This window comes from Acanthopagrus latus, chromosome 20, assembly GCF_904848185.1.
Source record: "Acanthopagrus latus isolate v.2019 chromosome 20, fAcaLat1.1, whole genome shotgun sequence".
Taxonomy (NCBI): Eukaryota; Metazoa; Chordata; class Actinopteri; order Spariformes; family Sparidae; genus Acanthopagrus; species Acanthopagrus latus.
Genome location: NC_051058.1, coordinates 21297438 through 21312688, shown reverse-complemented (window position 1 = coordinate 21312688; position 15251 = coordinate 21297438). Strand labels below are relative to the sequence as shown.

The 15251-nt window shown below is 44.6% G+C and overlaps 2 protein-coding genes and 1 non-coding gene across 7 annotated transcripts; 1 reads left to right on the top strand and 2 right to left on the bottom strand.

Annotated features, from left to right (window-relative positions):
- Positions 1-156: 156 nt before the first annotated feature.
- On the bottom strand, positions 157-9431 carry fbxw10 (F-box and WD repeat domain containing 10). 5 transcript variants are annotated; one of them, XR_005071847.1, is made up of 13 exons: positions 8194-9428; positions 7293-7478; positions 7025-7155; positions 6829-6936; positions 6631-6737; positions 6347-6550; positions 6116-6237; positions 5741-5895; positions 5459-5601; positions 5005-5163; positions 4695-4921; positions 1117-4623; positions 157-1024 (listed from the first exon to the last, which is right to left on the bottom strand). XR_005071847.1 is itself a non-coding variant. In XM_037081655.1 (13 exons), the coding sequence occupies exons 1-13, from the start codon at positions 8702-8704 to the stop codon at positions 1004-1006; spliced, it is 2301 nt and encodes a 766-aa protein (XP_036937550.1). In that variant the 5' UTR covers positions 8705-9431; the 3' UTR covers positions 157-1003. The 5 variants fall into 5 exon arrangements, 4 of the variants coding, with proteins under 4 accessions (XP_036937550.1, XP_036937549.1, XP_036937547.1 ...); XM_037081655.1 differs by having other exon boundaries at positions 4397-4623; positions 8194-9431; XM_037081654.1 differs by having other exon boundaries at positions 157-4623; positions 8194-8441; positions 8544-9429.
- Positions 9432-9760: 329 nt separating this feature from the next.
- Positions 9761-9831, bottom strand: trnag-ccc. The gene has a single exon. It is a non-coding gene; the product is annotated as a tRNA-Gly (tRNA).
- A 236-nt stretch (positions 9832-10067) lies between these two features.
- On the top strand, positions 10068-14627 carry prdm9 (PR domain containing 9). The gene is made up of 7 exons (XM_037082519.1): positions 10068-10210; positions 10571-10679; positions 10776-10868; positions 11556-11833; positions 11967-12034; positions 12132-12322; positions 12405-14627. The coding sequence occupies exons 2-7, from the start codon at positions 10583-10585 to the stop codon at positions 14450-14452; spliced, it is 2775 nt and encodes a 924-aa protein (XP_036938414.1). The 5' UTR covers positions 10068-10210; positions 10571-10582; the 3' UTR covers positions 14453-14627.
- The last annotated feature ends 624 nt before the right edge of the window (positions 14628-15251 follow it).

The following is a 15251-nucleotide window of genomic DNA, read 5'->3' as shown; positions in this document are numbered from 1 at the left end:
GTTATCATTGGATATTGGATATTCACCTGATTTATATTTTGGTTATCTGGATAAATTGTGAGTTTTTCCTCAAGGAACAAAAAAGTTTGAACTTAATGTACAATATTGGATCAAAATGATCTTTTCGCTCTGAGGTCATGTTTTCACCCGTGTCCGTTTTTTTTTGATATTTTCATTAATTTCTCATGGAGTAATATATGGATATGGTGTATTTTGGTAGCTCATATCTTCGAGTGACCACAAATTGAATCCAAATCCAAATTAAATTGAGATGTAGCAGATTTAAATATGTTTGATTTAATATTCAATTAGGCTTGATGGAATTAAAGGGGACAGTTGGGCCTTGACAGAGGTATGCGCTGTACTCGGTGCCATTAGTGTAGTTAATTTATTGCTTTGCTGAAATTAATTAATAAAGTTACCAAACAACTGAAGTAAAAAGTACAAAAGAAACAGAAAATGGAATTACAAATACTTCAAAATTATAGTTAAGTACAGTACAGTTACTTACCACCATTTGTTATTAAAGCAGGTTCAGACAGCATTAAAATTCTGCTCTTATTACTTCTATGAGAGTTTAATTACAGCAGTAAATAGAAAAAAAATTGGTATTTTACATGGGATTTACACTAATTTCACAATTACCTCTGAATTATTGTGAGGTTAAACTGTAAATATCTTAATAAAGACAAAGGCACATAGATGAGCTGAGAGTTGAAGTGCAGAAGCATTGAGGACCTGTCACTGACCGAGCCCATGAGCAGGTCTGGTGGGCCCCCCAGAGGACAAAGTGCTAAAGTTCAGCACTGTCAGTCAACTGGCACAGAAACAGCCGACGTTTAGAAGTAATACATCCGCCGTAGCCTCCGGTGGTGTTTGATTCTGTTATTGTTTGTTTTTGTTAAGGACTTTTGTGCGGAACAGGTCTCGCAGATAGAAAATAATCTCTTTGCAATTACGAAAATACACTCCAGATGTCACGCTGTTAGAAAAACAGATGGTCTCACGGTACAATCAGTCGATCCTGTAATGAAAAAGAAAAACTTTAAACTTGATTGAATAAACACAAACAAAATCAAGAGTGGCGGAAAAAAAAAGAAAAAAGTCCCTCGCTACCTTTTACAGGCCGATTTTAAACAATGACTCTTTCTCTGATGAGGTGAAAGCGTTTACGTTAACGTCAGCTGACTCAGGTGTCGCCTCCGCAGCGCTCTGACACGTGTTAACACTGAGCCGTGTGTGACTTTGCACAATCATCTGTTGGGGGGAGTTTAGTCTCAGTGCACGAGGAGCCAGCAGTAGCCTCTTTGATCATCTTCCTGATGTGTGGTCACAGCGGTTTCACTCCGCTCGCTCTGGCTCAATCAGGGGCCCTTGAGAGCGCGGCGAGGTCCAACTTTAGAAAACAGGAGAGGCACCACCAGCGAGATCCAATCAATGAGCAATCAGATTCCCTCTTATCTATTTAGCTTGGCTGGATGTGGATGTTAATCAGTCCCATATCTCAGTAATGGTGTTCCTGTTAATTGCCTCCCCTTCGTTCTGCCCGTATCCCCTTTCGCTTATGATCTCTATCTGCAAATGAGGTCAGAAAGGCATATGGATCTTGTTTCCAGCCTTGGCTCGGCAGAATCCTAACAGGGGAACAGTGCCGGCCGTGTGGCCTGGCGTTTGGAGCTGTCCTGAGATCAAGGCGCTTGTCGTCGCTCCCATGTGTTGATGTCACTGCGCTGTCAGGGCCTTGAAGTTGTTCATTATGATCCTTGTTTAAGCTTCAAGCTCTCCAACTGTTCCCAGGACACAGAACAGTAAATGGCTGCCTTTCAGAACAAAGACCGGAGTCAGGCTGCGCTCAGAACCGCCTACTAAACCGGGCCAAAGTATAGCATGTAGTGAGAAGTATTCAGGCAAAAGTTAAATCTGCAGTGAGGTGAAAACGCCTGCTTGTCCAACTGCTTAATTAGAAAAAAATCTCCAGTATGCATCGGACCAGTCGACCTCGCCTGCTGTGTCCCAGAATGCAAAGCGCTGACAAGTGGGTTGTGGTTTACTTCCTCTTTCCAGAACAAGAAACCAGCTAAGTCTGGCATGTGGCAGTATAAATACTATGAAGTGTTCATGGGACCAGTACGCACATCGGCTGTGTGCAGGAGCAGGTTATGAATACAGGCTGAGTTTTTCCACAATGGGCAGATTTAGTCTCCGCTCTTATCGAGAGTCGGTTCCCCATGAGGACGGCGTGATTTGCATATTCATTGAGCTCTTCCATCTGATGCCCATCTCGTTAGACCTGTGAACGGTGTGATATCTGAACAGCTCCGGGGCGAGTCAGCCACCCGTCTGAGTGACATGCAAATACAACAAAAATAATGCAGCCCGCGATTTGGTTAATCACATCTATACCATGACCGGCTTTGGACCGACCTGGTCTGGAGAGAGGCTTCCAGTCGGGAGAAAAAAAAAAATAATCGAGTTGAGGGTTCAGACCTGCTGCTGACACGGCATGACAAAAATTGAAAAATTAATTTGACAAACGGACTATGATGCAAATATCAGCCTTTGGAGATGGAGATCGATGTGGAGCAGAGGTCGGCTCGGTCGCACTGAAGCGCCTTTTGTCGCAGAGCCTCTGACCTTTTCTAACCTTCTCTGACTGCGAGAGGGTTAACTGTCATTTCTTTCAAGCTTCTCCTCATGCATAAATAAACCTGTGCCCTCCTCTCCCCGGCCAACCCCCGGGCCCGCTCAAGGGAGCAGAAGGTCTAAGAGCATTCCTCCATGAAGACTTTCCCTTTTCTAACTTTGCTTTGATTTTACGCTCATTATCCCCCCTGCAGCTCTGCCGGTCCTGGACAAGAGGCTCCATACCTGACGAAACAAAGGGGGAGCTGTGCTGCATGGTGAAGCTAAGCCGAGGAGGAGGAGGAGGGGGGACTGCATTGTGTCCTTACGTCACACTGCCACGGGAGAGAAAAGGGGGAGACACTATTATCCCCAGTTTTTCTGCAGATCAAATTAATTAGCGGCAGAGCGCTCCTGAAAGAAGAGGTTCTCCGAAGTGGGACGTCTTGCCCAGTCAGTTCTCCTCATGAAAACCTTTGTTATTCGCGGGGCGCCCAGCTGTTGTGCTGCTGCCGTCAAAGCAGAGGACCTTCTCCCTGATCTCCAACCTCCGCAGCCCTAATGATGCCCTCCAGGCAGCGGGGCTGGAGGGCAGGTGGCAGCGGGTGAAAGGTCCCTCTGGATGGGACGAACTCCCCAGAACTCTGATGACTTCACTCCACCCGTCTTGTTTGAAGTAGTTTGAATCCACAAAGATTTGTTGTGGCCTGATTGCTGAAGGACCGTTATTCACAATGACTCATTAACTGGGGGGGAAATCAGTAGATGAGAATGTTGGAAACACTCAGCAGGTATGAAGTGAAAGGCACTGATTATAATAACCAGAGCACGGCGGCGGGTACAGGAGTTTCAGGGCCAAAGTCGATATAAGAGGGGAAAAACATTGCTGACATTCTTGTAAACACTAATTTTTTGCAATGATCCTTCAGATTTGGAACACACAAAGATGGAGGCAGGATCAAAAATAAACTTTATCAACCACCCTGGCCAGCATCTATCTGTGGGCAGTGATTATCAGCCTCAGGCCAGCACGGTTGAAAGAATGATTGCTGTGGTAAGAAAATAGTCAGATCTGAAAGCTTTCAAAAGTTCACGTTTGGCTGCAATGAAACTAAAGAAGCAAACTACCAAGAATCAGTCAAAGACACTGAATAACAAACATTAATTAACTCTGAGGCTTCTTCCTCCTATAAATAACTGAAACTGAATATAAAAGTGGAAACTGAAGATAGATTCTACTTAAATACATCCAACTGCAGAGCTCCTCTTCAGTCACCCTGCGTCCTGTTCCAGCTGCAGTCTGGTGATGCAACACTGACCCCTAGTGGAGTTTTACTGGAACATCACATTTAAAAAACATGTTGCCTTTGACAACGATCAGCCATTGTGCAGTTGTGGAGATGATAGAAAAATAATAAATTGGCTTCTATTATTGCACATGTGGCTTCCTCAACACAGTTTGTTCCTGTTTCTGATCCCGTCTGGACAGTTTTTCTCGCGGCTCTGAATGAGCTCCCTCAGCTGGGTCACTGTGAGCAGCCTGATCCTGGCTGATCCTGGGAGAGCTGGTACCAGTTTCCATGGATCACTCTGGGTTAGGTGTTGTGAAATGACACCTCTCTGTGGTTGTGAATCCACCCACTCTGTTCACCGCCCTGTGAGGCTGTGCTCTGTCTTGCATCGTCACATTCTGACTGATGCATCTTTTTAAAATAGGAGCACATGTCTGGACCCGCCTGTGCTGCCCATCATGAGTGTGCCACAGTGGACTTATCTGCATCAGACGCTCCTGAGGCGTGTGAGGACCCCAGGAATCTCGCAGCCTGGCGTTGTGCTCCATGTTGATGCTGACTTCGTCCGTGCGCTGCGCCCTCTGGATGGCGTTGACCTTGAGGGCGATGGAGTCGCGTGTCAGAGGATGATGGAGGCCCCTCTTCTTCATCCGCTCACACGCTGCCTTCTCGCTCAGCACCACCAACTCTCTAACGCAGCGCTCTCTGGCTGTAAAGGAGAAATCTCATTTCTAACAACTCATCTTAAAACACATTCCTTCTATTCTTTAGCTTTCTTACCTTGCGCTCGACTTTTCGTGGGAGCGAAAGCGTCGAAGCGAGTGTGGCGAGGCAGCGCAGCGCTCTCTGGTTTATTGTGATCAGCCCCGACAGAAGCGAGAGGAAGCTTTCTGAGAGGAGCTGCAGGTTTATCAGACACATCGGCACAGCCTCCCTCTGCTGTGTAATCCCAGAACACTTTGGCAAACTGGAAGCGCTTCACACTGGACGTCGTGTTCACTAGTATACTAAGTGTAGAAGTGAAATATGAGAGAGAAATTCGTATGTATTGATAACAACAGAGACTTTAAAGAGAGTGCATCAAACTCACCTGTTGTCGTGGAAGTGCAGGGACAGTATTTGTCCTGTTTCAGCCTCTGCTGTGATTTCTCTCAGACAGTCTCCGGTGAGGAAATTAAATACGCGGATCTTTCCGTCCACACAGCCAGTAACCACACGGAGGTAGACGAGAGTCAGAGATTTGACCTCCCTGCAGAGAAGTCAGCATTCAGTTCAACATTTACGGTTAAACGCCATATTCACAGGCCGATGTCCTCTGACATCACGCTCAGGGTGCGAAGAAAAGACAATGGATGGTGGAAATCTTGAGGAACATCGAGCCGTACATGAAGGTGCAACAAATTTATTTGATTATCCGATAACAGCTAATGTTAGCATTCAGCTACTTCCAACTAGAACTGCTAGAAAAATGTAAAGTTTTTCTCCTGACTATTTTTCCATGATTTCATTCCTCACATCATAAAAATGTTGAAATGTTTTCTTACTTCGGGTGGTTGAAGGTCATCAGACACTGCTGAGCGCCACTGTTGGTGCTCCAGGCCATGACCTGACCGTTACAGTCCCCGGATAAGAAGTGCCACTCATCTACAGCCAGGCACTTCACTGACCTCCTGTGGGCGTCGATCACCTGCAGGACAGTAGAATATCATGCAAGAAAATAAATGTCAATGCAAAGATAACATCAGACACAGTTTTTGAAAAACAGAATGTAAAAACAGTTTATCAAATCAGAGTTTAAACTGTGTATTTAGTGCTGATATTCTCACCCTGAGCAGCGACGCGGTCTCCATGTCCCACACTTTGACGAGGCCGCGGTTGCAGCTGCTGTAGACTGCTGCTGAGCTGATCTTCACACACTGGACAGAACTGGGATGCTTGAAGTTACAACCCTCAAAATGCTTCCCTGTGTGTAGACTCCACACTGGCAGCATGGTGACAACGTTTAGCTTTCGTTCACATATTAGTACAAAGATATCATGGTAGTTTTAAAACATAAATAAACATTCATAGTCCCGCTAAAAATGTGTCAGCAGGGTCTGATAAAGGCTCATCGTGTGACTCCTTTATCATCATCTGACAACAAACTTGGATAGAAAATAAAATGCTGATCTGACATCATAGATCCTTGAAAGGCTGTTTACCTTTAACCTGACAGTCTTTAGCTCCTGAGACGAGTCTGTCTGCGTGGACATCCAGGCAGTTCACAGTGCCAGTGTGACCATACAGCGCCATCACACACCTGTCTGTCTTCAGATTCCAACACCTGCAGGTGTGAACACACAGCAAATAAACAGCCAGCCAATCAGACCCACTTCATCACTGCATCATCAGCGCTTCTCTGTAATTATAATCATTGTTCACCTCCTCCTCACCTGATACTGGCATCGCAGCTGGCAGTTACCAGCAGGTCTCTGTCCTGACAGAGCAGCACCGCCCGAATCCTGCCAACATGGCCCTTCATCACTGATACCACTGTTGTCTCGGACGCCACGTAAAGAAGTTGCGCCACGCGGTCTTTGGAGCCCGTGGCCATCAACGACCCTCCTCTGTAGTCCATCACCCGATGAGCGTCTTCCCTGTCAAACACAACCAGATTACATCGTGTGTGACATTATGTTTGTTTCTATGTGTAGAGTTACTAACTAACTGAACTGACTTGTTCAGCAGCACTGTGGTAAAATATGCACCACAGTAAACATTTCGCTCCTCCATCTGCACTGTCTTGGTTTTGACTTCTGCATAAGCAGCTTCAAACAAATCAACCTGCAATCAGAGGACAAATAATGCATGTATTGAGAATCGTGTCTCTGGTACGAAAACTAAAGTTTACGGAGCAGACGTATTGATTTATGACCTTTTTGGCTATGGGAATAACATCCAGTTTCCCATCATCCTTGATCGGTACAGGGACTTCAACAATGCTGGCGTACGTGGGACTGACTATATTAATACCTCTGCACCTCTAGAAGACAGAGACAGAGAGACAAAATGAAACTGACGGTGTAGATTGTATTTTAAATCCTTCCACTGTAAACACACAAATGCCCGACCTTCATCATCGCCTCAACTTGATGCTGAAAGTTTCCTCTGAACTTGATTTCCTCCAGGGTTTCTTTAGCGAGGTGCTGCCAGGACTGTGAAACCTTCTGGCAGCGTCTCAAGGTGTGCTCATCTAACAGACCTGTACAAAGACACACACACACACAACTAATTATCTAATACACAAATATGTCTTGTATATAAAAAGTTATGTATAATAAATGTACTTGTGAACACTTAATGACTGTCTTAGCCTGTGCCACCTCTTTGTTGACTGACCTAATATCCTCTTTGACAGATCAACAGGCAGGCAGCCGATGAAGTCTCGGTATCGGCTGACTCCAGACGTGGACTTAGAGGATCCAGGCACCACCATCAGAGCCGGGTCGTCTGTGTCCTCATCACTGTCCTGGTCACGGTGACTGGCACCGCGAACACTAACTGAAAAACACAACAGATTATCATCTGATAAAAATGAGTAATGATGTAAAATTTGTGTGCCATTGAAAGATATTAATTCATTGACTCACATCATACAATGAAAATGTTTCTAGTTCTATTACAGACACTACCACATTCAATATAAGTCTGTGCATATGTATTTTATATTTATTCATGTATAACGTTTGCCGAATGAACAAGTAGGCCCAAGTAGTTAATAAAGTGTTGTAGACAGCGTTTAACAACGTTCATACAGTTTCCCCTAACGCAACAAGTTTCAAAATGTACTCTGTTTCTAAGGGAGTCTGGCGAAGTATCAGACTTCTACAGCAATGCCGCGAAGAAACTGACACTTTTCACAAGAATACAAACATCTGATTGTATTATACTGGACGACGAATTTACAAGACGGTACTAATGAGTTTAAATCAGCATTAGCTGTTTCGCAAAGTTGATTCAATTTCTCCTCGTGATGCAAAACCGCTTAGAAACACACGATTTGTAAGGGAGTCTGGGATGTTACCCTTAAAAGGAACGTTCATCACTTGATTTATGTGGTTCAAACTGATGAATTTTATACACACATACACACAAAAGCAGTTTCGGGTACTTTTAACAACATTGGTAAAAGAAATTTAAAAAAGTGTGTGGCAATAAAAAGCTAATACAGGACAATAAATAAATACTTTAACTCCAAAACTAAAAGACACACTAAAAGACCTGTGTTGTTGTTTTTTACCATTAAACTGCAGACTTCCTCGGTTCTGTCTGACCAGAAGCACGCTGGTTAAATTGGTGACCATGCGCAGTAGTTCTGGGTCACAAAGAGACAAAACCCGGCAGAGATATCGTGATGTGATCCAGTCGGGGCTGCTGCCGAACCAGTCCCAGATCTCCTTCGCGTCCACGCCGGCCGGGCTCCCACCACACCGCTCTGTGTCCGCACTGTGGCAGCGGTGACCCGGGGGACAGGTCGGGCTCCTGGACCTGGAGTACGAGAATAAACTCCACGATGTGACACCCAGTACACTCTGGATTCTTTGGAGCAGTCTGGTGTTCCTGCACCGCGAAATAAGCTCCAACACGAACCTCCTCCTGAACCCGTCCGACACTTTCCACACGCACTGGATGGAGCCCGGCGGTCTGGGGGCGAAGACACAAGATGGACACATGCCGCACATGTTGAGACATCCCGGGTTACAGCTCAGCTCACAGGCCGACACGCTTCTACCGAACCTGGTGGACCTCATGTTGGTGGTACCAGCAGTTCGTGGAGCTCTTCCTGTCGATCCGTCGTCTCGTTGAACAACATCAACAAACACACGGAGACGACGTTCAGCTGGTTGCCTGGCAACGGGCTCCACGCGCCAACTGGGAATGGATGCTAGCTGTTAGCATTAGCTGCTAGCCTCAGTCTCCCATCAGACCTGTTTAAAGTTAGGGTCAGCTATTAGAGTCTTTTGCTGGAATTTTTCTGTTGCACATATTTCATCATTAAACAATCAAAAGATCATTTAAGTTATATGCTCAAAAGTTAGCTAGTTGGATAACACAAGATAACTATCTATTGGTCTCCACAGGGTGAAATCTAAGTGTTGCAAGTAGGTAAAAACAAGTGAAAATTGACATAGGATATATAAAGATAAATGTACATAAAAAGAACTGTAGTTATTATATGAAGAGTAAAATGGATTTACTGGACAATTTAAGATGTTCTGTGCCGAAATGGCAAGTTAAAGTAAGAATAGAATAGAATAGATTTACTTTAATGATCCCAGACTGGGAATTTATTTAAGTGATGGCATAAAGTGACATGGTGTGATTGGTAGCAGGAGTTATGTAAACAGCGTTTAATATAATGAAAAGAAAAAAAAAACAATAATAGAAGAAGTAGTAAATTTTATTTAAACAGCATGTTTTATACATAAAGTTCAGCTCAAAGTGCGTCACACACAAGGAAAAAGAGAAAAACACAGAATAAACTTCATGTAAAGTCATTCTGATACTTAATATGTAGGATGAAAGATAATGAAAGACAAGCATTTATTAGTCCCACAATTTGCATTATTAAAGCAGCAGAGTTGACAGCAAAATAGAGAAGTATCACTAAAAACAATAATAGTTAATAAGTACAAAAGCAAGATATGAACAAGAGAAAATATATAGCAGTCAGCAATATTGACAACATGCGATAAGAGACACAACTGTGATTGCTGTTCGCAATAAATGAATCCATCCTTTGATGAAACAACGTGCTATTCTGTCTTTCACTTCCATAAGATTTATTGTTGTGAGACAAAAACACGTGCGCCGCCCGGGAATCGAACCCGGGTCGCAAGAATGGGAATCTTGCATGATACCACTACACCAGCGGCGCTCTTGTCCGATTGTGGTCGGACATGCTGTTTTGAAATATAGTCACAGAATTTTACTGCTCTATTAAAGCAATGTTGACATTGTATCATATGTGTCGCTTCAATGTTTCTGAACGGAGTTAATGATGACCACTCTGTAAGTAACTGAAATAGCAGCTAAACCGAAAAAATGAAATAAAATTCGTAGTCGACTTTTATTTTGAAAAGAACAGGATGTGGACTATTGTATTGAAAGCGAGGTGTATTTACTTCCGGGGAAGCGTCTCCAGTCTCGGTTAGTTCAGATACTGATTTTCAGTGCGACACATATGTTAACCAGCACGGCACAGTAGCTAACTCGGTTAGCAAAACAACCCCAGGATTATAACCGATGTGATTTCAGTAAGTACAAACGTTTATTTGCATTGATTTTGGAATTATTAACCGGAAATGCACTGTGGTAACATCAGTCCTGCTCCTCTGCTGTGTTAGCACCGGAGCAGCAGGGATAGCTATGGTATGGCTGTCTTTTTAGCCATAACAGCTAATTTGACAGCCTTGCACTGTGTTCACGGTATCCTGTCGTAACTACGGTTCTTCTGTAGCTGAATGAAAATAATGTTAGCCAGCTAAATTAGTTGCTAGCCGACGTTTAGCGGGCTAGGCTAACATGCTAACGTTAGCCGTCTGTCTGTTCATGTAAGTTAGCTCTTAGTGTTAGCAGCTGTCACAAACATTGATGGCTCACTTAATTATCCACAGGAGTCTGCACCCATGTCGGCCAGGAGCAGCGGTGTGGAGTGGGGAGAAACAGTCGAGGAGGTTGTTATAACGGAGGAGCGACAGACACCTGAAAACAACAGCCCTGAAGGTGATAAAAGTTACCTTATGATGGTGTCTGAGCTGGTGATTTGACTTGATTTCATATTTTGTTTGAGCTTCTAAAATGATGTGTCTGTTTTTCCAGTGATACCAGATGTGGAGCCAGCAGAAACACCAATCCAGAGACTGCTGGGCACTGTGGGACATGGAGACAACTTAGAGGGCAGTAATGGCTTCTGTAAGTGAGAGACACTCTTTCCTCTTCTTCTTGTAGTCACAGCATCTTTGGGTTTAACACAAAGATCCCATATTAGATTAGAGATATATAATGAGCAAAAACTGTCATATGTTTGTTAGTATGACCTTAATTTTGTTGCTTTTATTTACATTAATGAGAATGCATAAAACCAGCCTGATTCCATCCAGACATACTAGAGCTTAAACAGCTGGTTGATTAGCTGTCAACTATTAATTCAATGTGACTGTTTGGATAATTAATTGTTTGAGTCAAGAGTCTTTGATTTCAGGTTCTAGGATGTGAATATTTTCAGGTTCTTTCCTCCTCTGTGACAGTAAACTTTTAAAATCTAAGTGTTGTGGACAAAACAAGACACCTGAGAGCATCAACTGATCGACAGTTTCCCCCATTTTCTGACATTTTATAGACCAAACAAGTAATCAGTTAATCAAGAAAATAGATTAAAGATCAATCTATAGTGAAAAAAGTTGTTAGCTGCAGCCCTGGTGGGAACACAAATTGACTTTATTTTTACTTTACTTAAGTTTTTTGTTTGTTTGTTTTAGTATGTGGCTAACAATAATAATATTTATAGCCCCTTTTCACAGACTCTGACAAGAATGTACATGTTAATAATATCTACATGTAAAGTTCGATAACCCCATTCCTCTGTGTTCTGTTCTCTAGACTGTGAGGAGTGTCTGACACTCTTCCAGGACCAAAGCAATCCCGCAAACATCAACGGCCCATCGTTCATTCTTGACTTTCCAACGAGCATGGGCGTTCCCCAGAGGGCCCTCCTCACTCTTCCCTATGGCCTGATGATAGGCAGATCCAGTATTCCGAGTGCAGGCATTGGGGTCATAAATCATGGACAGATGGTGTCTCCAGGAATGCATTTTGGACCGTATGAGGGTGAAGTGACGACAAGGGAAAATGCCATGGCGAGTGACTACTCCTGGGAGGTGAGTTTACCTGACAAAGTGTCATTAAACCTTTGAGTTGTAGTTCAAATTTGCCCTCTCTAGATTTTTCTTATTGTGATTATTGTCATTATATGTGGGTATTTTGTCTTGATGATATTCTCATTTTCTGCAGATTTGCAAAGAAAAAGATGAGTACGAGTACATCGATGCTGCCAGAGACTCAGTCTCAAACTGGATGAGGTATTGTTCCCTGCATTCTTCTCCCCTGGCAAAGTAACATAATAAATAAATAAATCTGTCGATATTCTATTCAGTCCCCGTTTTTTCCCTCACACAGATACGTCAGTTGTTCTCGTAACAAAGACGAGGCCAATTTGCTGGCAGTCGAGTACAAAGGCAGCATCCTGTTTCACTGCTGTCGCACCATCCACCCTGGAGATGAACTCATGGTTTGGCCGAGCAGCAAACTTCTCGACCACTTCAGTGAAGCTTGGGCCCAGCTGAGGTTGATGAAGTTGAATGCAGCAGGTACATTTAATCACCTGAGTTTAACTCTGTATCTGTAGTTAGTGACCAGCTAAATTTTGTCTTCTTCTCTTTTAAATTCTAGAGAGTAATACGAATGCGACACATCAAATCTTCCTGTGCTCCCACTGTCCGCTGTCCTTCACTACAGAGGCTTTCCTCCAGCGACACACTGACTTCATCCATCTCCAGCCTCAAGCGGCCTGCACAACACCTGCTGAGGCAGCTGAACCTGATAATCCAGCTTCCACGGCCGACTCGGGTGACGCTGCAGCATCCCTGTCGGTGTTATCTGTTGACTCTGCCGAGTCCAATACGTGTGGTGATTGTGGGAAGATTTTCAAGCAGCTACCTCACCTCAGGAGGCACAAGCTCTGTGTCCACTCAAACAAACGGCCATACTGCTGCACACAGTGCAGGAGGAGTTTCAGCCAGGCGTCTGGTTTAATCAGACACCAGCTAGTTCACAGGAAGAAGGCCATGATCAAAGTGACAGACGTTTCTAATCAGAGCGCAAAGCAGAGTGCGACACTGACGTCAGAGCCAGCTGCAATCCAGGAAACAAACGAAAAAACAGACCAAATGAATGTAAGTGCGACTCTAGAAGGAGCTGTGGATGTAACTGAAGCTGAAAATACTTTTGCAGGAGAGACAGAAACATCCCAGCCCAACTGCTCAGAGTGTGGAAAGGGTTTCACCAATGACGGGTACCTCAAAAAGCATAAGTCAACCGTCCATGGAGGGTTACGCCCGTACGTCTGCACCGTGTGTCTGAAGTGTTTTGGCCAGTACTGCGACCTGACTAGGCACTTGCAGAGTCACCAGAAAAGAAGCAAAACAGGAGAAAGAATCAAACGGGCTGGAGAGCCAGCTGCCACCATGCCCTTTAGCTGTGCTGAGTGTTTATTGACGTTTCCCTCAGTGGAGGACCTTCAGCAGCACATCAGTGAGCATCACTCAGAGGAGACCATGGTGGAAATTCAAGACGAGGATCAGAGACAAGATCCAGATTTTGTTCCACAATCCTCAGTGGATGAACTCCAGAAACGTCCCTCGATGAGGCCTCAGCGAGCCGGAGCAAGATCTAAAGTGTCTGCCATAACCAAGCTCATCGCTCCAAAACGAAGGGCGGCCATCTGCAAGAAGCCATTAAGCGGCTCTCCTCAGGGTGAGAGGAGCTCCACCGAGCCAGAAGCACCTGCTGCTCGAAACGGGAAGCTGACAAAATACAGGTGGTTCAGCTGCAACCGCTGCAAACGAACATACGCAAACCCAGACGAGCTCAAAGCACACAAGTGTCCTCTCAGGCAGCACAAGTGCGGTCAGTGCGGGGCGACCTTTATTAAGTCGGGCTTCCTTCACAGACACGAGCAGACGGTGCACTCAAATGCAAAGTCTTACAGCTGTGACCGCTGTGGTAAAGTCTTCAGCACATCAGGCAAGCTCAAACAGCATCAGAAGAGCAACACGTGTATGAAGTATCACTGCACGTCGGAGCTGTTCCCGTGCTCGTTCTGCCAGTTCTCCTTCACCATGAAGAGCTACCTGATTAAACATATCAAGAGGCACCACCCTGTGGAGTACCTGTCAGACAGCCACGTGGATCCGCCGGAGGAAGAGAAGGAGGAGAAACAATGTGTATGCTCCCACTGCGGGAAGAGCTTTGAGAGCAACAAAGCCTTAAAATCTCACTCGTGCATCCAGCAGGTGCAGGTGCTGTACTTGTGCACAGACTGCGGAAAGGGCTTCACCAACCACTACGGCCTCAAGCAACATCAGCGCATCCACACGGGCGAGAAGCCGTACATCTGCCCCCACTGCAGCAAAAGCTTCTGCTACATCGGCCAGCTCAACGTGCACCTCAGGACTCACACGGGGGAGAAGCCGTACCTGTGCACCCACTGCGGGGAGAGCTTCCGGCAGTCGGGAGACCTGAAGCGACACGAGAGGAAGCACACGGGTGTGAGGCCCTACAGCTGCCCCGAGTGCTGCAAGAGCTTCAGCCGGCCGCAGAGTCTCAAAGCTCACCAGATGCTCCACCTGGGACAGAGAATGTTTAAATGCACCCAGTGCGGGAAGAGCTTCTCCCGGAACTATCATCTCAGGAGACACCATCAGAAGATGCACTTGTAGACATAAGACTTTGGGAATAATGTGCTTGAAGGGACAGTTCAGTCCGAATCAGAAATACATATTTAAAGTGAAACTCTCGCCAATAAACAACCAAGGCTTTATTTGCGATTGAATATGAGTCAAACCTACATGTAAAAGCATAATTACGATGAAAGAGGCATTTTTAAGATTTAGCGTAGTTTAGTTTTTGGGCAAGCTAATTTTCAATGGGAGTGCTACGGGCACTTTTACACTAGCATCAAAATCTCTGTTTTTAAAACACTAAGAAGGCTCGACACAACATGAAACTTTGCTCGTAGTATCACCAGGGTCTCTACACTTGAACACCAGCATCGAGACACTTTTTGTCTGCCATGACGGCAGCGTGCCAGAGGTGCAGCAGAAACCGTGAGTAGTTCAAAAACCTTCTATTTAAGAGTGCCCCTGCACCCCACTGCAAAATAGCTTGCACAAAAACGAAAGTACGGTAAATCTTAAAAGTGCCTCTTTCGTCATAATTATTCTTTTAAGCTTTTTATGAAGGTTTGACTCGTATTCAATCGCAGATAAAGCCTCGGTTGCCTGTAGCCTGTGGTGGTTTTTATCTGTGTAGATTGTTTTGGAGATGTCGGATCGCTGCCAAAACAATAAAATAAAAAACACCACTACAGGTAAGACTAAAAATCTGTTTTTTTGGGTGAGTTGTCCCTTTAAATAGTTGGCAGTATTAACTAAGTTGCACTAAACATTCAAGTACTTCACGATTGTGTTCCTCAAGTGTGGCAGAGCGTTTTTTTTTTTATTTTTATTTTGAATGTCC